Source organism: Bos javanicus, chromosome 6 (genome assembly GCF_032452875.1).
Source record: "Bos javanicus breed banteng chromosome 6, ARS-OSU_banteng_1.0, whole genome shotgun sequence".
Lineage (NCBI taxonomy): Eukaryota > Metazoa > Chordata > Mammalia > Artiodactyla > Bovidae > Bos > Bos javanicus.
The window spans coordinates 36,962,531-36,982,747 of NC_083873.1; the positions used below are offsets into that span (position 1 = coordinate 36,962,531).

General features: G+C 37.0%; 1 protein-coding gene across 2 annotated transcripts; it reads right to left on the reverse strand.

Annotated features, from left to right (window-relative positions):
• Window positions 1-7,776: 7,776 nt before the first annotated feature.
• SPP1 (secreted phosphoprotein 1) lies at window positions 7,777-14,923 on the reverse strand. Of its 2 annotated transcripts, XM_061419731.1 has the most exons (7): window positions 14,689-14,923; window positions 13,530-13,597; window positions 13,372-13,410; window positions 10,832-10,912; window positions 10,301-10,342; window positions 9,228-9,530; window positions 7,777-8,526 (listed from the first exon to the last, which is right to left on the reverse strand). In XM_061419731.1, exons 1-7 carry the CDS (start codon window positions 14,915-14,917, stop codon window positions 8,209-8,211), a joined length of 1,080 nt encoding a protein of 359 aa, XP_061275715.1. In that variant the 5' UTR covers window positions 14,918-14,923; the 3' UTR covers window positions 7,777-8,208. The 2 variants fall into 2 exon arrangements, with proteins under 2 accessions (XP_061275715.1, XP_061275716.1); XM_061419732.1 differs by lacking the exon at window positions 10,832-10,912 and having other exon boundaries at window positions 14,689-14,798.
• Between the last annotated feature and the right edge of the window lie 5,294 nt (window positions 14,924-20,217).

Sequence of the window (20,217 nt, forward strand, 5' to 3'; positions counted from 1 at the left end):
GTCATGGTGAAAATACTAAAGATCTATTCTCTTAGCAAATTTCAACTAAATACAGTATTATTAATTATAACCACCTTGCTGTGCATCAAATTTCCAGAACTTATTCACCCTGTGACTGAAAGTTTGTACCATTGACCATCTCCTCATTTCTGTCAGACCCCAGCCCTGGCAATGACTGGTTCTGAGTCTGGATTTTTTAGATTCCGTGTATAGGTGAGATCATATAGTATGTGTCTTTCTGTGTCTTGTCTTATTTCACTTAGCATGATATCTTCTAGGTTCATCTGCATGCATGCATGTGTGTTAAGTTGCTTCAGTCATGTCTGACTCTTTGCAACCATATGGACTATAGCCTGCCAGGCTCGCTGAGCATGGGATTCTCCAGGCAAGAATACTGGAGTGGGTTGCCATGCCCTCCTCCAGCTAGGTTCATCTATGTTGTTGCAAACAGCAGGATTGCCTTGTTTTGTTTTTTTTAATGACTGAATAATATTCCACTGTATATGTACATACCCTTTTTTCTTTATCCATTCATCTGTCAATAGAGATGTTGTTTCCATACCTTGGCAATTGTGAATAGTTCTGTTGTGAACATGGAAATGCAGGTATCTCTTCGAGATCCTGATCCAATTTCCTTTCGATATGTATCCAGAAGTGGGATTGTTAGTTCATACAGCTTATTGTTCGTTCATTCTATTTTGAACTTTTTAGGAACCTCCGTTTTTTTTTTCTTAAGGTCTGTGCCAATTTACATTTCCACTAGCACTATAATACACTCTTTGATGTATTTTGAGTTAATTTTTGTGTTTGGTATAAGGATCTGATTTCATTCTTTTGCATGTGGACATCCAGCTTTCTTAGCATCGTTTTCTGAAGAGATTATCCTTTTCCTATTGAGTATTCTTGGTGCCCTTGTCAAAGATTAGTTGACCATATATTTATTTCTCAGCTACTAATTCTGTTCCATTGGTCTGTGTGTCTTTTTATGCCAGTACCATAAAATAGTTTGAAATCAGGACATGATGCCTTCAGCTTTGCTTTTCTTTCTCAAGATTGCTTTAGAGGTTTTCCTAAATCTACCCCTAAATATTTGATTAAAGAATAAAGCCTGAACCACTTTCAAAAACGTAATGCAATGATCACACCTAAGAAAATTATTAATAATTCCACAAATCACCTAACATACTATGTATATTCAAATTGCCATAATTGTTCCTCAAATGTGCTTTGTAGCTTTATTTCTTTTTTAATCCAAGAGTCAATCAAAATTCCTGTTTTGCCCTTGGCTATGCCTGTTTGAACTTTTAATCTAGCATCCTCTCTCATCTTCTCCCTCCTTTTTCTCTCACACATTGACTTTTTTTGGGGTGGGGTAGGATTGAACAATTTTAGAAAATAAAAATATGCTCAGGATGCTCAGTTAATTTGAAAGTCAGAAAAGCAATGAATCATCTTTTATTATCATATGCCCTATGCTTATACGAAAACATGATTTGTTGTTTGTCTGAAATTCAAATATAAGTGAGTGTCCTGTATTTTATCTGGCAACTCTACTTTTTGGAAAGTTGAGGCCTGTTGTATAACTGAGCAGTTCCGTTTCTAGATTTGTTCTGTTTTCTTCTGATTTGAATCAGTTAAACAGTTTTTGAAAATTTTTTTTCATAGGTGATGGTATATTTTCTTATTGGATCACATTAGAAGGCCTGGTGGGCTGCAGTCCATGGGGTCGCTAAGAGTCGGACATGACTGAGCGACTTCACTTTCACTTTTCATTTTCACACATTGGAGAAGGAAATGGCAACCCACTCCCCTGGGAACGGGGGAGGCTGGTGGGCTGCCGTCTATGGGGTTGCACAGAGTCGGACACGACTGAAGTGACTTAGCAGCAGCAGCAGAAGGCACATATTTAGCAGTTCCATTAGTGAAGCTGTCTGATTACTGGATGAAGAGAGTGAGTAGTAAATCTTTCTAGTTAAATGCATCTTCTTCCTTTGGAATTAGTAATTAGTGGAGTAATGTTCTGAGACCAGTCGAATTTCCTGTTCCCAATAACCTTCTCTGCAATGATTTTTAACATTCATTAGTGATCATTTCCTGAATCAATATTACACTGTGGGTTGCAAAATGAGTTTGTAATTTTCTCTTTCCTCTACATTTATTCTTATTAACTGGCATTCATCTACAAAGAAGACCTTTCTTTTATGCTCTCTTACAGTCTCACTGTATACTAATGGAATTAAGAAATTCAATTTGTTATAATCTATTACTTCCATTATTCTTTTTATTCTCAAATTACTCCAGTTTTGGCCAATAGAAGTCTCCTTGAAGTCTGCTTTTTTCTCCCTTGTGTATGATTTCATTTTGTCTTTGAATGATTCCTTGCTTTTATCATCAAAGCGATTTTCCAGGCCTATTTTTTAACTCATTTTGCTTAAGAACAGGAATAAACCTTTCCTCCTCCCAAGGCCTGTGACAGCACTCAGTTGACTGCTGTCCTTCTCAGAGGCCATTGCCTCTGCTGTGCTTTGTAATAATGGAGTTGGACCTTGTGAGCACGTTTCCTTTGCCAGCTGGCACGATGGCAGGCTTCGTCAGCAGAGGGCACTGGAAGGACACCGCAGGAACGGGCTGCTCGCGCTTGTGTAGGTCCTCTCTTTTTGCTTCTAAAGAACGGTTGCCGTAATGTGCTTGCAGAGCATTCAGTGCAGCTCACTCTCCAGCTGGTTTTCCTGTCATGCTGGCAGGCAGTTCTTACTCAGTCTCCTGCTCAGTCATGGCCCATAGTTTCCTGAGCAGACCTAGGCACTCCAGTGGGAAGTGCCCTGTTTGACAACTTCAGCCCACCAGCTATGGACCAGGTCTGGCCCAGGGTAACACCACAAACTGCTCCGTCATCCCCTGGGCTACAGCTACACTCTCTTTAATGAAGTCTGAATCTCAGCCTTGGGGAGAGGGCCCCTCTTTCCAAATTGTTCCTGAATACTCTCAGTCCTAGGGTGGACTTCCCAGGTGGTGCAGTGGTAAACAAGTCTGCTTGCCAATGCAGGAGACACAGGAGACATGAGTTCAATCCCTGGGTCGGGAAGATCCCCTGAAGGAGGAAATGGCAACCTACTCCAGTATTCTTTTTTTTTAAATTTTAATTAAAAAAATTTTTTAATTAGAAGATAATTACTTTACAATATTGTAATATTTTTTTGCCATACATAAACATGAATCAACATTAGGTATACATATATACCCTCCTTCTTGAACTCCCCTTCCACCTCCCTCCCCATCCTACCTCTCTATGTTGTCACAGAGCACTGGCTTTTTGTTCACTGCATCATACATTGTTCCACTGGCTGTTTATTTTGTATACGATAATGTATATGTTTCAGTGCTATTTTCCCAAATCATGCCACCTTCTCCTTCCCCTACGGTGCCCCAAATGTCTGTGTCTCCTTTGCTGCCCTGCAAGTAGGATTGTCAGTACTATCTTTCTAGATTCCATATATATGCATTAATATATGATATTTGTCTTTCTCTTTCTGACTTACTTCACTCTGTATAATATAACAGTTCATCCACTTCACTAGAACTGACTCAAATGTGTTCCTTTTTATAGCACCAGTATATTCTTCCTGGAAAATTCCATCTACTAAGGAGCCTACCAGGCTACAGTCTATGGAGTTGCAAAGAGTCAGATATGACTGAGCAAGCAGGTAATCCTATGGTATTGTTAAGGTGATTTTTTTTTTTTTAATGTCCTCTGGTTTATCCTCAGCTTCTTGTTAATAAGTCTTTATATTAAATTTTCCCTTTTTAAATAACCGATGTGTTCCTTGTCTTCTCACTGAATCTTAACCGATACAATGCAGAGGATGGTCTTTAATGGTACCACCATTCAAAACTGCAGTTTCAGGATTAACTTGGTCATGCCCTTGGATTTGAGTATAGTGCTAAACCACTTACCAATGGGAAATGGGTTCTTGTCTTCTTTGGTACACCATAACAATTAATAAAGATATTACCTACAGTTTATTGTGATGAACTGAATATTAAAGCAAGTATATTGGGAGTCCAATATACTTGACTAATGATGACAACAAGGATGGTGGTGTCTTGGTCTGTTTGGGCTACTATGGACTGGTGCCTTACAAATACTAACAGTTATGGAGGCTGGAAAGTGCAGGATCAAAGCATCAGTAGATATGGTGTAGCTTGCTTTTTGGTTCCTTCTACCTATTTATTTCAGTCAAGAAGCAACAGTTAGAATCAGACATGGAACAACAGAATGGTTCCAAATTGGGAGAAGAGTATGTCAAGGCTGTGTATTGTCACGCTGCTTATTTAACTTCTATGCAGAATACGTTATGTGAAGCACAAGATGGAATCAAGATTGCCAGGAGAAATATAAATAACCTCAGATATGCATATGACACCACCCTTATGGCAGAAAGCAAAGAGGAACTAAAGAGGCTCTCGATGAAGGTGAAAAAGCAGAATGAAAAAAACTGGCTAAAAACTCAACATTCAAAAAATGAAGATCATCGCATCCGGTCCCATCACTTCATGGCAAATAGATGGGGTAACAATGGAAACAGTGACAGACTTTATCTTCTTATGCTCCAACATAACTGCAGATGGTGACGACAGCCATGAAATTAAAAGACGCTGCTCCTTGGAAGAAAAGCTATGACAAAACTAGACAGCATATTAAAAAGCAGAGACATTACTTTGCCAACAAAGGTCCATCTAGTCAAAGCTGTGGTTTTCCTAGTAGTCATGTATGGATGTAAGAGTTGGACCATTAAGAAGGCTGAGTGCCGAAGAATTGATGCTTTTGAATTGTGGTGTTGGAGAAGACTCTTGAGAGTCCCTCGGATGGCAAGGATATCAGACCAGTTAATCCTGAAGGAAATCAATCCTGAATATTCACTGGAAGGAGCTGAAGCTCCAATACTTTGGCCACCTGATACAAAGAGCTGACTCACTAGAAAAGACCCTGATCCTGGGAAAGATTGAAGATAGGAGGAGAAGGGGGTGACAGAGGATGAGATGGTTGGATGGCATCACTGACTCAATGGACATGAGTTTGAGCAAGCTCCAGGAGATGGTGATGGACAGGGAAGCCTGGCATGCTGCAGTCCATGGGGTGAGAAAGAGTTGGACACAACTGAGCAACTGAACAACAACACATATATTTATTTGCTGATACCACAGTGTATTTATTAGGGAGGCTTTATGGGGCTAGTTCTCTCTTATTGCTTTTATTTTTCAGGATTTTCCTTCATATTGTTGTATGTTTACTTTTCCATATGGATTTTAGAATTAGCTTGCATAGCTTCAGGGAAAAATGACTTTTATTTTATTTAGAATCACATTGCATTTATATATTATGAAGGGAGTATTGATATGTTAATGATGGATTTTCCTGTGTAAGAATAAACAGAGCCTTTCCATTTGTTTCAGGCCTCTTTTTTTTTTTTTTTTTTGGTTTACAGTAGTGTTTCACAGTTTTCCAAAATAGTTCTAGCACATTTTCTGTTAAGTGTTTTATCTTTATTTGTTTCTATATTAATAACATTATATATTTTAAATGATCACTTAGTGTTTTAGTAAATATGCTTTCAGCTAAATTTTATATCATGCTTCCTTACAGAACTTGTTAGTTGTTATTTTTAGTACTTATTCCCTGTTTTCTAAGTGTAGTATTAGTTTACATAAAAACATAAATTACTTCTCACTTCTTATGCCTCTAAATGCTTATAATTGCTAGCTTTATCTCCAAAGCTATGTTATATAATAGCAGAGAGAAAGGAGAAGCTTACTTGGTCCTTGTTCTCAATGGAAATACCTGTAATGCTTCTCCATTAATAATGATGCTAGTATTCGGATGGAGATCTAATCATATGACAGCTTTCTGTCTAGATTTAATGATATGGTCCATTATAGGAATGAATTTACTAATACTGAAGCATCATTGTCTGGAAATAAATCCCCCTGATTATGATGCATTCTTTAAACTTATTTTAGATTCTGTTTGCTGGCATTTTATTTAGGATTTTCCCATTGCCAGTCACAAGTGAGACTGATTTATAGTTGTGTGTGTGTGTGTGTGTGTGTGTGTTTGCAATCATTACCAGGTTTGTGTCAAAGTAATACTTGTTTTATAACGGTCATTTGAGAGTTTTCCTTTTCTGCCTCAATTTAAATGGTATTGAGATTATCTAGTTTTTGAAGTTTTGATAAAATTCCACTGTAAAATCATTTGGGCCTAGTTTTTACAGATAGTTCTTTGATAACTTTTTCTTTTTCCACTATAGAAAATTTCCATTTGTGTTTTCTATGATTAGCAAAGTCAATTTTGGTAAATTGTATTTTCCTAGGAAATAATCCAATTCACCTAGATTTTCTGTTTGACTTGTACAAAGTGAGTCACTTTTGATTTTTAAAATTTTGTCATGTCCTTGGTTATCTCCTTGTTTTTATTTCTTATTTGTGTTTTCTCCCTTTCTTCCTTTATTGGGTCAGCTAGGGGTTTATCTGTTGTGCTGATTTGTTTTTTTTAACAAAGAATCAGCATTTTGATTGATTAGTTTCTATTGCTTTTCTGTTCTCTACCTCATTACTTTTACTTTTAACTTTATTATTTCCTTCCTTATGCTTTATTTTCCTTTGTTGTTTTTTTCTAATTTTTAAGATGGGAACTCAATGTATTTATATATTTATTTTCATTCTTTTATTTTGTTGTTGCTGCAAGAATTTAAGGCTATGGATTTTCTTTGATCACCAGTTTAAGTGTACTCTATTGACTTTACATTTCATTACAACACTTTTAAAGAAATTCTGCAATTTAAAATTTTCCACTTTATCCCAAGAGTTGTTTAATAAAGAATTAAAAATTTTCCAATGGGGTTTCTAGTTTTAGGAATAGCAGAGGAGCAAAGCATGAGATAAAGGCACGTGCTCCACTTCAGGTTTCCAGAACTTTTAGTTTTGAATGAAGTTGAAAATTTTGAGTATTAGCTGAAACTGCATTAGGTTTTTTCCAGTAAAAAAAGGACTATTTGTTCAATATCTACAGATGATCAGAATAGCTATGGAAACTATCAAGTTGTCATCCAAGGGCAAGAAACCAATATTGAGAGAATTGATGGAGAATGATAAGAAACAGTGAAATTGATTTGTTGTTGCATCTAGGCACTCATTAGCTTTTCTTTTTTTAAAAAAGATTTATTTATTTTTTTTGGCCGTTGGGTCTTGGTTGTTGCGCGCGGGCCACCTCTAGTTGTGGGGAGTGGGGGCTATTCTTGGTTGCAGCGCAGGAGCTGCTTCTTGTGGCGGCTTCTCTTGCTGTGGAGCACAGGCTCTAGGCATGCGGGCTCAGTAGTTGTGGTGCTCGGGCTGCATGTGGGATCTTCCTGGATCAGGAATTAAACCCATGTCCCCTGCATTGGCAGGAGGATTCTTAACCATTAAGCCACCAGGGAAACCCTTATTAACTTTTTATTAGCGTTGTGAAAATTAGAAAAAGGTTGCTTTCATAGAGTGGAAGTGACCCACGGAGCCCTGCATGGTTGGAGCATTCCTGATTGAATATCAACCCCTGCTTGACTCTTCTTTCCTCGACGGGAACTTTAGCTCAGTCAGAGTCTGTATAACTGACCCAGAAGGTCTTAGATTGCTCTCTATTATGTCCAGCATATTAATGTAATTAAAATGATTATATTTATAATTGCTAGGCAACTGTAGGAAACCAAATAAGAAACACAACTGATAGCACCGGACTCATTACATTCAAGATAAAAGATTTATTCACAACAGAAAAAATAATCACAACAAAATATATACTAATTTAAAAAACAAAAGATCATAGTGACATGAAATTTTATATTCTTTCTTAAAAGTGTGTAACAGTATTTTGTTTGCTTCTACATGAATTTCTATTCCTAAAAGGGTAGCAAACATTAAAATGCTGTGATGGTTTGCATTTTGTATGTGGAAAGAACATAGACTAAACTCTGAAGCTTTTAGTTTAGAAGGGTGTTACCATGAAGCCACACATTAAACTAATGATCAAAAACATGATCTGTTTCCAGATCTACACACATATACATTCACCAACTAAGCTGAGAAATATGCATTTCATATTGTCTCCCACCCTGCTTTAATGTATCCTTTTCTTTTTACTAAAAGCAAAGTAAGAAATTGTATTTTCTCCTTTCAATTGACCTCAGAAGAGGCACTATCTAATTCATGAGAAATACGAATTTTCAGGTGTTTGTCTTCTTCACTCTTATGATCTAGGTCTAGCTTGTCTTCAAGGCTATGGAATTCTTGGCTGAGTTTGGAATTTTCCTGACTCTCAATCAGATTGGAATGCTTGTTCTTATCCTTGGCCTTTGGCGTGAGTTCTTTGGAAAGCTCGCTACTGTTGGTTTCCTTGCTGTGGTCAGTCAGCTGACTCGTCTTCTTAGGTGCGTCATGCATCTCCTCACTCTCTATGTGTGATGTGAAGTCCTCCTCTGTGGCATCTGGACTCTGAATCACAGCACAAACAGGAGAAGAATTCAATGAACAGCTAGGAAGGGAAGCACTGTAATTCTCTAATGCCTTCTAACTTCCACACCAAAGTATTCTATAAAAATGTCTAAATTTGGCTGAAGCAAAAATAGAAAAGAAAAGAAAATACTAGCATGCTACCTTTTAAAAAACCAAGTTCTTTCATTATGTCATCTCCTTTAGTTTAATAAGTACATGAATTATGTATATGAGGAAATCTATGAGGTAGGTCTCATTATCTGTTTTACATAAAGAGAAAATGGATCGAAAGTTAAAAGTAAAGTCAATAGTAAATGGCAAGGCTATGTGCCATATCCAGATCCTTTGACTATAAAGTCAGTGTGATTTGCAACTCTCCAGTTCTTACGTGTTTAACTTCAAGATATGACCACTATATTGTGAAAATAATTACTCTTTTCCAAAGTCTTTTTTAATTAAAAAAAGTGAATACAATAAGTGCTTTATAAGCAGGATTTGGAAAAATTGCATTGTGATTGAGAAACAAAATTAAGGAGAAATTATATGGACTTGAGCGCAAAAACCAAGTGGGAAAGGTTTTGTATTCAGTGATCTTAAAGTAATAATAGTTGCTGAATGAACACGTACGTGAGCACGCAGACTCTAGTTTCCTAGAATTGGGCTCTAATCATAACCATCTGATGTGTCTATTCAAGATTTACCTGAACGTTAGATCGGCGGAACTTCTTAGATCTTGACTTCAGTCCGTAAGCCACACTATCACCTCGGCCATCATTTGCGCTTTCCGTAGGGATAAACGGAGTGAAAACTGCGATTGTTGGAATATCAGTGGGAAAATCAACTTCATCAGATTCATCAGAATGGTGAGACTCGTCGGAATGGTCAGGGTCATCAGTGGTTTCAGCGTCGTCGGAGTCATTAGAGTTGACGTCCTGGCTGTTATCATCATCGTCATCTAGATCGTCTGTTTGCTCAGGGCTTTCATTGGACTTACTTGGGAGGGTCTAGAAATCAAGATGGCCAGAAAAATGGGTGTCAGGGTTTTTACTGTCCCTTAGGCTTTACAGTGCATTAGTATTTTACTATCTTTATTTAGTTTTAGAATCTTTGTATTCACAACAAAGCACTTAATGGCTTTTAAATGCTAAAATGAGCTTATTCCAATTTCCCCTTTAACACAAGGGTAAATGGAATCCTATTCTAAGGCATTTTTCTTGGTTTCTCATAAAAACGATTTTCATAGATATTTTCAAGCCAAACGTATGAGTTATAATATTTGTATCAATGACACTGTTTTTCCTTGTTCATAATAAACACTAATTTACCAAATTTCAATGATCCAATAAATACAGATACATAATTGTGAGACTACCTTTTCTATTTGAAATGAAAATTCTCAGGGGATCAGAGAATCCATGTATTAATGCACACCCCCAAAACTAAAATCACCTCCCTATTAGCCTGGATAATCAAAAGGTGACTCTCTTATCCATGTGTAGAAACTATAGCTCAGTTAATGTCTATTACACTTCTGATTTGCAAATATCCTGGGTCATTTATCTAACTTCTCTTATAGATTCTCAGCATCTTCAAATAGAATCTTAAGGAAAGCAAATTTAACTTATCCCTATTAATAGTCCCAATAAAAAGTAGTTCCTGAAGGGTTTGCTAGTGGAATTTTGCCGGAATTTGAACCTGGGCAATGTCATTAGGAGAAAGAGTGCCTTCCTGAGTCTAAGGCACAACAGACATCAGAATCAAAGCAAAGACTCACATTTTGTTTGTTGTCATCAGTTTCCTCAGAGGACACAGAATTCTGAAGAAGAAAAGACACAAATCAGTGCACATCATACAACGTAACTTTTTTTATTCAAAAGTTAGCTGTTTCCATCCAAAGCAGGTCTTATTTTTCTAGCCTCATTGTGGAAGGATTAAGCCGGAAGACAACCTGACAGATCAATTGGTGTCCTAAGCTCCCTTTTACAAACAGGCAGGAAAGTGAAGTTGCTCAGTTCTGTCTGACTCTTAGCCTACCAGGGTCCTCAGTCCATGGAAATTTTCCAGGCAAGAGTACTAGAGGGGGTTGCCATTTCCTTCTCCAGGGAATCTTCCCGACCCAGGGACTGAACCCGGGTCTTCCAAGTTGCAGGCAGATGCTTTACCAACTGAGCTACCAGGGAAGCCCAACAGGCAGGGAAGATCCATTTAACCAGCCCAAATGGCCTGCTTGGTGGCTATTTTTTGGAGTGGTTGTTCTTTAATTGTGAGAATTTTAATATTTAGAGTTAATTAAAATGAAAAATACCTGTGGTGCTAGGAAAGTCTGCTTCTGAGATGGGTCAGGCTTTAGCCATGTGGCTACAGCATCTGGGTATTTGTTGTTAAGCTACAAAAGAGAGTTGCATATTTGTCATTCTTATTTTTTAAAGAAACAGGGGTCTCTAAATGATAAGCTGAAATAACAACTGTTCTTCCCCAATCTTGACAAATAAGCATAATATGCATTATTTAGTCAATTAGAACCTTAGTGATACCTTTCATAATTTATTCTTTCTGATAGATTCATTTAACAGCACTTACTGTAAGTCAGGCACACTTTCAAAGTGACTTATAAATACTAATTCATTTAATCCTGAGATGAGTATCATCATCATCATTATTATTCCTTCAGCCTCTGTCCACAGAATTCTCCAGGTAAGAATACTGGAGTAGATAGCCATTCCTTTCTCCACGGGATCTTCCTGACTGATCCAGGGATCAAGCCCGGGTCTCCTGCACTGCAGGCAGATTCTTTAGCATCTGAGCCACCAGATGGGAAGCCCACAATAAAGTTAAGTGATAGTAAGTAGCAGAGCCAGGGTTTAAATCCAATGGCTCCTCACACTGATGATACACTGCCTTCCTGTTCTATGTCTGATAGCTGAAATTCCTCAGATGAAACACAACTAAAGCAGAGGTGCCCTTAATTAGCACTGGTCTTCCTTTTTTCCTTCCTCTATGGAAGAAGAAACTCTCAGGCTGTGCTGTCGTGAATGGTATCCTCTAGCCATGAAACACATGGCTATTTAAGTTAATAAAGAAAACTATCTTCTCTGGCACTAGCTGCATTGTGAGTGTCCAACAGTCACATGTGTTTATGGCTACCTGTGGACAGTGCAGAAATATAATATCAACACCATTGCATAAAAGTTCTCTTGTTGTAAGCTGCCAAAGACATGAATGGAATGGTCTTTCACTCAGCCAAATTATTTATCTGGGAAATGACAATAAGATGCTAGTGCAGAGGAGTGGAAATTGCTCTGAATAAGTGTCATCTGGTGGGCTGCATGGCCCAAGGCAATCACTTCACATCTCTGTCACTGAGAAGAGTTACCCTAGGGGTTCCAAGAATTCTTTCACAGGCAAGGAGGGGAAGAAAGGAAGGAAACTAGTTAGTAGCACGTTGGGTTTCCCATGTCTGGCTCTAACCAGAGCAGTTTCATACTGGACTTCTATGAAGGTTTTTGCTGAAAGAAGGGTTTTCTTCAACTAAAAAATGTGAAAACTATTGCTGTAGATGAGTTCAAAGGTTCCTATTTTTTTCTTTAAAATATATATTTATATAAATATATATATAATATTTACAGAAATGTTATAATTGATATATAATTAATATATTTTCTGATAGATGTAATCATTCTTTATCTGTATTTATAAGATAAATTTATAATTTTTAAAAAGTAATATGAAGAACATACAGATAAGAAAAACAAACTAAAATTGCTCAGTAATCATATCATTCATAGATAACCAGTGTTTTCATCTTCAGGGGTGTCTCTTTATAGACTTTCCATACTTCCTACTAGCTCTACATTTCTAGGATTCTAGAAGGTTCTGCTCTCCACTTATCTCTTAATTAACATTTAACCACTTACACTGCCATAGCTTCATGTGCCATATTTTATTCTATTAAAAAGGCACTAATTCTTGCCTTAAAGAGTGTGACCTCTATTTTCTCTGGAAATGTTAATTTTCTGGCTTATTATTGTGATTCAATACTGTTCTTAGATCAGTTGGAAAACAGACACACTTACACATGCCTATTTGCATATCCAAACACCCACAGCAGTACTTCTCCTAACATCTTCATTGAGCAATCTAACTGCAGTGACCTCAGACAGCTCTATATTGGCCTTTATTCTGTTTATCTGGAATTGAACCCTGTGTGCCTTTTTGTTCAAGCTCCTTGGGACAATACCCGTTTGTTGTTTGGCTGGCATGGTTTCACCTATTGTGGAGGGACAGGTACATCTATGGTGCTGGGTGGAATAATTATGAAGAGTTTGATTTGGTCTTATGTTTGGTTAGAAAAATCTAAAGTCATCTGATAAGCACAATAGATACAAACAGCATAAATATGCTTTTTTTTTTTTTTTAAAGATAATGGGTTTCTTAGCAAATATCTTCAGAGATAACTGTGAATATTATGGTTATGCCAACTCTCCAATACGTGAAGTGAATTTTAAACTTAGCTTGCCATTAAGTAAAGTGAAAGATGGATTTTTTTACTTCTAGAACTAAGTTGACTCATGGAAATAAAAGTCACACAACTTCACAGAACTCATTTTATAGAAATGATTGACCTAAAGCATCATTTTATTGTATTAAGAAATCTAGTTTAGTTTTAAGAGACTGTATTAATTAAAAGCAATTCTATGCTTGGTACTGCACTAGAAGCATAGCAGGCACGCAATAAATACTTATCAGTTATTTTATTTGTGCAAATAAGTAAAATTGTCATATGTTTGTAGTACATCTTGCAGAAGTTGCATAAATAACTATATAATAAACCAAAAAGATGCTTACCTGCTTTTCCTCAGAGCTGCCAGAACTGGTCGGTTTAACCTTTGAAATAGAAAGGTGAAGAAAGATTACAGTGTGAATGTTTTCCTAACAACATTGAAACACACAATTCATTTATTTTAAGGACATTTAAAAAAAAAAAAAGATTCAGTTGTACTCACTGGAAGGGCGGAGGCAATGCCCAAGAGGCAGAAGCAAATCACTGCAATTCTCATGGTAATGATTTTTCCTGCAAAATATTTTGTAAGAAATATTTTATCTTTTCTAAGGTCAAAACAGTGATACTTTTTTTAGGCTACCACATTACAAAATCATCACAAATAAATATGTATTTTGTGTGGAAACACTCCACTAATTTCTTTTTAATATTATGATCTTTTGAGTTAATATTTGTACTGCCACCTCTATTTTCCATCTCTCACTATTAGGCAAGGGAGAGAGGAATTTTACAAATCTATATTTATTCGACTTTAACATTTAGAGTTTCAGAGATTACACCATTACTACCTGATATCTCCAGCTATCTAAACCTAAAAACAGATCAGCAGTAATTGAATTAAAATAATAAAGCAAGAATGAGAATATTTACTTTTCAGAGAAGAAAAACATGAAGAGAGAAGATAAAAATAAGAAAGAGAAACTTGCTGTCTCCATTTTCCAACATGCATTTCAAATGTGATTTTAAATTATTTAAAAGGTATTAGTTAGGTGTAATGTAGCTGTCTCTAAGGTTAGTAAGTCAAGGTATTCTAAAAGTTTGAAATGAAAAAGAAAACACTGAAGTCAACAGCTTTTCTATTTGTAAGTCTAAACAGTATCATATAGATATTTGGGTGAAATTTTAATAGCTAAATACAGAGGTGAAAATATTCAGAAAGGGTTTTTTTTTTTTCCTTGAAAAAGGGATAAATCAAATCACTAAAAATTAGCATTAACGTCAGGTTATATGAATACTAAAAAAGCATTTTCCTTTTAAATATCCCATGGTCATCTATTCATTTAAAATGATGTATATACAATCATCCCAAAAGGGCATAGAATTTTTCTTTTATTTCCTAACTGAAAAAAGTAGTCTCAATTCTTTTGAGGACTCCATGGAAATATTTTCAAGTTTTATATTCGACTGTCTTTCAAAATAACCGGCCACCTTTCCTGCAGGACATCAGCCCTGGATCTGGCATGCATATTCAAAAGACAAGAACAACTCAAGTCTGATTAACAGTGTTTACCATTATACTCTTTTCCTTACAAATTGACCTTCCCAATGAAATGAGGCAGCGCACAGAGAGGACAGGAGTCTGTAGCAAACTGCAGGCTTACCTTGGTCTGCGGCGGCGAGAAGAGTCCAGTCCCCTGTGATGCTGATGCAGTGCTCAGTGCTGCCCTCCTGGCCTGCTCTCCCTGCTGCTGACAACCAGGATCTCCCAGAATTTAAAGGCTGCTCCAGATGCTCTCCACCTACACAGGGGGCGGAGAGATGTGTCATGGGGCATTTTGCCACTACCCAGCCCACTTGCTCCCACACTTCCCCCTCTGGTTTTGTGGTCATAGAACAAACACAGGCACACACACACGCGCACACGCACACAAACACCCACTACCCTGCTAGTTAAAGTTAAAACATTACTTATGTACAATATCATTAACTATCTTTTTTCGTTCATAGCACTGACTTCCAGCATCCTGGAAGGGCATCTAGAGGGCCCATGAAAACGTAGAGGGAGGGAAAAGGGTTTATTTCTGAGTTAGAAGAAAATATTATCTAAATTAGTCCTAGATAAAATTAAATAGAATAGTCTTGTTTCTTTTGGTTTAAATAACAGATTAATGTGATATATGCAACGGAATTATACTTATTTAAGAGGCACCAGGCTATTGTTCAGATACATACAAAGAGTTCAGATACCCTTCCTCCATTTTTACTTAAGCTTCATTTTGAGTTTCAAGTGTGCAGCAGCTTGTCATGTAGACAAATGGTATTAGAAACATTAAAATCCCCAGTCACGTTCATTAAATTGGATTCACAATGACTTTCAAGGACATGGATTTTTGTTGCATGGTTTGAATTATTTGGAGCTGATGGATCTGATAACTGCTATATAAAATAAACGAATGGTAATTTATTCTCAGTGTGGCAGAAGTAAAGCAGTTTATGACCGAGCAGGGTTACTGCTTGAAAGTGCTGTTTCAGGAGCCAGCACGTGGCTTTGAATTCTACTCTGCACAAATTAGGTGTGTGACCTTGGGCAAATCATTTAGCCTATCTATACTTGTTTCTTCATCTGTCAAATGCAGAGTTCGTGGGGTTTTTGAGAGATTTAAGTGAATTAGAATGTGTAAAACTAAAAATACCTCCCACATATTTGCAAATACCCTGCATATTTTAACCATATTTAATTGTATGTTAACAATTATTAAGATTTTTAGGAGAAAAAGGTAGTCATGATTTGTATTAACTCTAAATGGAATGGTTTATTGTAATGAGATCAGATATAAGATTTTTATACTGTATGTCAACAGGATAATTTGCATGTCTCTGAAGGACTGGCTTAGATTTCTTAATTGTCATTTTCTAATTTTTCTCTCAGGATATATAAAATTGGTTACTGAATAAGAAAATAAAAATTCTATATTAAAAAAAAAAACTTTACTGGGCATTTAAAAGGTGTTTGAAAGAAAATTATGGATGAAGGTTGAATATTGGAACAGAAGTTAGGGGTAGCAGAGCTCTGAGTTCATTTTAAACATTTAATATTGTTTCAAGATTACTTAACCTCTTCATCTACCTTTCTCAGTTGTGAAATGGAGATTGCACTATTCATTTATCTCACGCTTCCATTGTAAGAATCATGCAAAAGGTGAGAGTAAAGATAAATGGCCCTATTTATTATAATAGCCTATTTATTATAAATGGCCCTATGTAGGATGTCAGCTCCTATTTACCAAAATTGCTTTTTAGAAAACTTTTCTTTGGCAGCACCAGGTGCTAGGTGCATGTGGGATCTCTTAGTTGTGGCATGTGGGATCTAGTTCTCTGATCAGGGATCAAACCCGGGCCCCCTGCATTGGGAGTGTGGAGTCTTAGACCCCGGGGCACCAGAGAAGTTCCCCCAATTTTGCTTTTAATATACATATTAATTAAATAATGTTTTGATTATTTAATCAAAAATAATTTTTTAAAAAATCAAAATTTAATTGATTAAATCCATAGGTTTGTAGGTATTTGGTGGTGGGCTGAGGGTGGGGAGCAGGTGGAATATGTCTCTTTTAAATTGGATGCATTTCAAATAAATTGATGTTTTTGATTTGTGGGTTCTAAACACACATTTTAACAACTCAATTGGCAGCTATCTCTATAAAATATAAAACACATAGGTTATAAAGTTGCAAAAACAGATTTCTTATTTCTGCTCTTAAAAACTGTTGTTTCCCTTTAAACACATTACCCGCATAACTGTCACATTGTCAATGTAGTGGAGGGAAGCGCACACATCCTAAAAAAAACCCCCAAGATTTCCACAGGATTCACTATGGTTTACTCTGTGCCCACGGGAATGATTTAATAGGAAGTTAGAAAGTTATAGGAATAGATTCTGCTGGAGCCCAGCCATCTTGAGATGAACCATATGACCCATACGGCTCTTCCGGTCATACCTCCAAATTACCACACGGTGGCAGCGTTTCTGAGAAGGACTTCACAGCCTGGCTGCGTCAGTGATTTCCGACAGGATGGAACGTTCATGCATTTAGTGACTGAGCCATAAAACAACCGTGAGGCCCTCCATTTCTTGGAATGTCAGGTGAGGATATATTTCCCAACAATGACCCGCTACACATTAACAGGGGACACAGAGGCCACGAGAAGAAAAACATTCTTTTCTGCTGTGTTGTCTTCGGCGACCCCAGGTGTAAGCTATGGACTCCTTCCCTGTTTAACACACTCGCTCAAGAGGTTACTGATCGCAAGGCTCACTCAGAGTAAAGGCTTGTGAATTCATGGTTAAAGAACACGTCTGGCATGTTCAGAGATGAGAGGATAAAATGGTTTGTGGTAGAGACGGTTCTGTAAAGTATGAGATGTATAGTGCGTCATTCTAATTATTTTGAATAATTTTACTTATTTTTGGCCGAGGTGGGTCTTTGTTGCTGCTGGGCTTTTCTCTAGTTGTAATGCCTGCGCTTCAGATTGCAGTGGCGTCTCTTGTTGCGGAGCTCGGGTTCTAGAGTTCTCAGGCTTCGGTATTTGCAGTTCCCCCCGCTCTAGAGCACAGGCTCAATAGTTGTGGCTCACAGGATTAGTTGCACCTGCGGGTCCCTTAGATTGGCAGGCGGGTTCTTGACGCTAAGACACTGAGGAATCCCCATTCTGATTTTTGAAGAGACTCCTGCTTCCAGCTTTTCATAGTCAAACATGCTGCTGACACTTATTTTTTTTCTGAGTAAGGTTTTCCAGCTGTCAGAATTAGCATGTTGAATGACTTGAATCAGAGAGGCTTGATCTGTAGCATTTCCACACTATTTCCATTCTTGAATTAGTTTAATCCTTGGTTGATATAACCAAAAGGTCAACATGATCAAATTCCTTGTAAAATTTGTATCCAGAAAGGGAATAAATTTAGTGTTAAACTGAAATGGAGAGTGAGTTGTGATCATAAAATATAAACACTGTAAGAGGATGTATGGAGGCATAAAGAACATTATGTTTTCTTCCCACAAATTACATGAAAATTTTCGTATAATAAGAAAATTTGTGTCCAGTTGTATCCAGTTTTGGTGGACTTTATTATATTGACTTCTAGTTTATTTGGATATGTGTAATTATATTTTACTAAGTATAATCAACAATTTTGACTTTTTCAGCTCTGTAAATATTTTTTCCCTTGAGTAAAGGTTCAGATAAAAAGCTGATCTTGTGCCATTGCTATCTGTCATTGAGAAGTTGGGAATTATATTTCATTGGAAGCCTACTATTCAATTATTTATTCATATGTAGTCTAGGGAAGAAGGGAATTATTTATTGGAGGGAAGCAAGGGTTGATGATAAGGGTTTTTTTTCAATTTATTTTTAATTGAAGGATAATTGCTTTACGATATTTTGTTGGCTTCTGCCATACAACATGAATGAGCCATAAGTATACATATATCCCCTCCCTCTTGAGCCTTCCCCCCTCCCCCATCCTACCCCTCCAGGTTGTCACAGAGCACCGAGTAGAACTCCCTGTGTTATACAGTGACTTCCCATTAACTACCTGCTTTACATATGGCCATGTGTGTGTTTCAATGCCGCCCTCTCAATTTGTCCCACTCTCTTCTTCCACCACTGTGTCCACAAGTCTATTATCTATGTCTGGATCTTTCCTATCCTGCAAATAGGTTCATCAGTACTATTTTTCTAGATTCCATATGTATACGTTAATATATGATATTTGTTTTTCTCTTTCTGATTTACTTTGCTCTGTATAACAGGCAATAGGTTCATCCACCTCACTATACTTGACTCAAAAGGGAACTCTCTGGCATTGTTGGTGGGAATGTAAATTGATACAGCCACTGTGGGGAGCAGTATGGATAATACTTTAAAAACTAGGAATAAAGCTACCTTATGACCCAGCAATCCCATTACTGGACATATACCCTGAGAAAACTATAATTGAAAAAGACACATGTCCTCCAATGTTCATTGCAGCACTGTATACAACAGCCAAGACGTGGAAGCAACCTAGATGTCCATCAACAGATGAATGGATAAAGAAGTTGTGGTACATACATACAATGGAATATTACTCAGCCATAAAAAGGAACTCATTTGAAGTTTTCTTAAAAGTTCAGACATGAAATTAGAATATTTCAGAAATACAAAAAAAAAAATCGCCCAAACTTTGTATCCTATTGCTCAATAAATTAGGCAACAAAATTCAGCTCCTTAAAAAATAGTCTACTGGTAAACATTAATGTCACTTAAAAAAGTTTCATTTTAGACCCATAGAATTGTTATAGAGTAAATAAATATTCAATAAACTGTTAATGAGTAAGCACTCAACTGTCCATCCACAGCAACTAATTCTGAGCATATAGTTCTTGTTTATCAATACAATGCGTGGGTGCTATGCTTGAGTCCATATGGGTCTTATTCATGTTTCCATCTGTATTTTCCTGCTGCTGTTGCTGCTGCTGCGTTGCTTCAGTTGTGTCCAACTCTGTGCGACCCCAGAGATGGCAGTCCACTAGGCTCCCCCGTCCCTGGGATTCTCCAGGCAAGAACACTGGAGTGGGTTGCCATTTCCTTCTCCAATGAGTGAAAGAGAAAAGTGAAAGTGAAGTCTCTCAGTACTCAGTAAATGGGCAACAGTGAATGAAGGAACACTAATAGTGCTTACACCTGTGGCGGCTGCAACTAACACTTAATTTTACTATTAGCTCCAGAGAGCTGCACAACTGCTGGGTCCTCAGAACAGCTTATATATACATTTAAAAATGCTATTGCAGACTTTGAAGAGCCAGCCTTCTTTTTCATTCTCTAAGAGGTTCTGGCCAAGCTCTTTAACTTGTCTGGGTCTCAGGTTTCTTGATAAAGTTAATTGAGATGATTTTTTAAAGCTCTAAAAGTTTGCAATTTTGTTTTTTTATAGGCCCATAAGTAATAAAATATTGCCAAAACAATAGAAAAAACAAACAGGTTTTAAAAACAGAGATGATGTCAAGCTTGTAAGAGAAGTTCAGGTTAAAAACCAGAAAAAGAAGATTTTTTAAACATTTATTTTTAATTGGAGTATAATTGCTTTACAATGCTGTGTTGGTTTCTGCCATATAAAAGTGTGAATCAGCCATAAGTGTACATATATTGCTTCC

Excerpts from the sequence above, each read along its gene's own strand:
- SPP1 (XM_061419731.1), bottom strand. The coding sequence starts at position 14,917 with ATGACCACAAAACCAGAGGGGGAAGTGTGGGAGCAAGTGGGCTGGGTA. Across the intron at positions 10,913-13,371 it reads GCAGCTCTGAGGAAAAGCAG|CTTAACAACAAATACCCAGA; the intron begins GTAAGCATCTTT and ends TCTCTTTTGTAG. Across the intron at positions 8,527-9,227 it reads TCCGCCGATCTAACGTTCAG|AGTCCAGATGCCACAGAGGA; the intron begins GTAAATCTTGAA and ends GCTGTGATTCAG.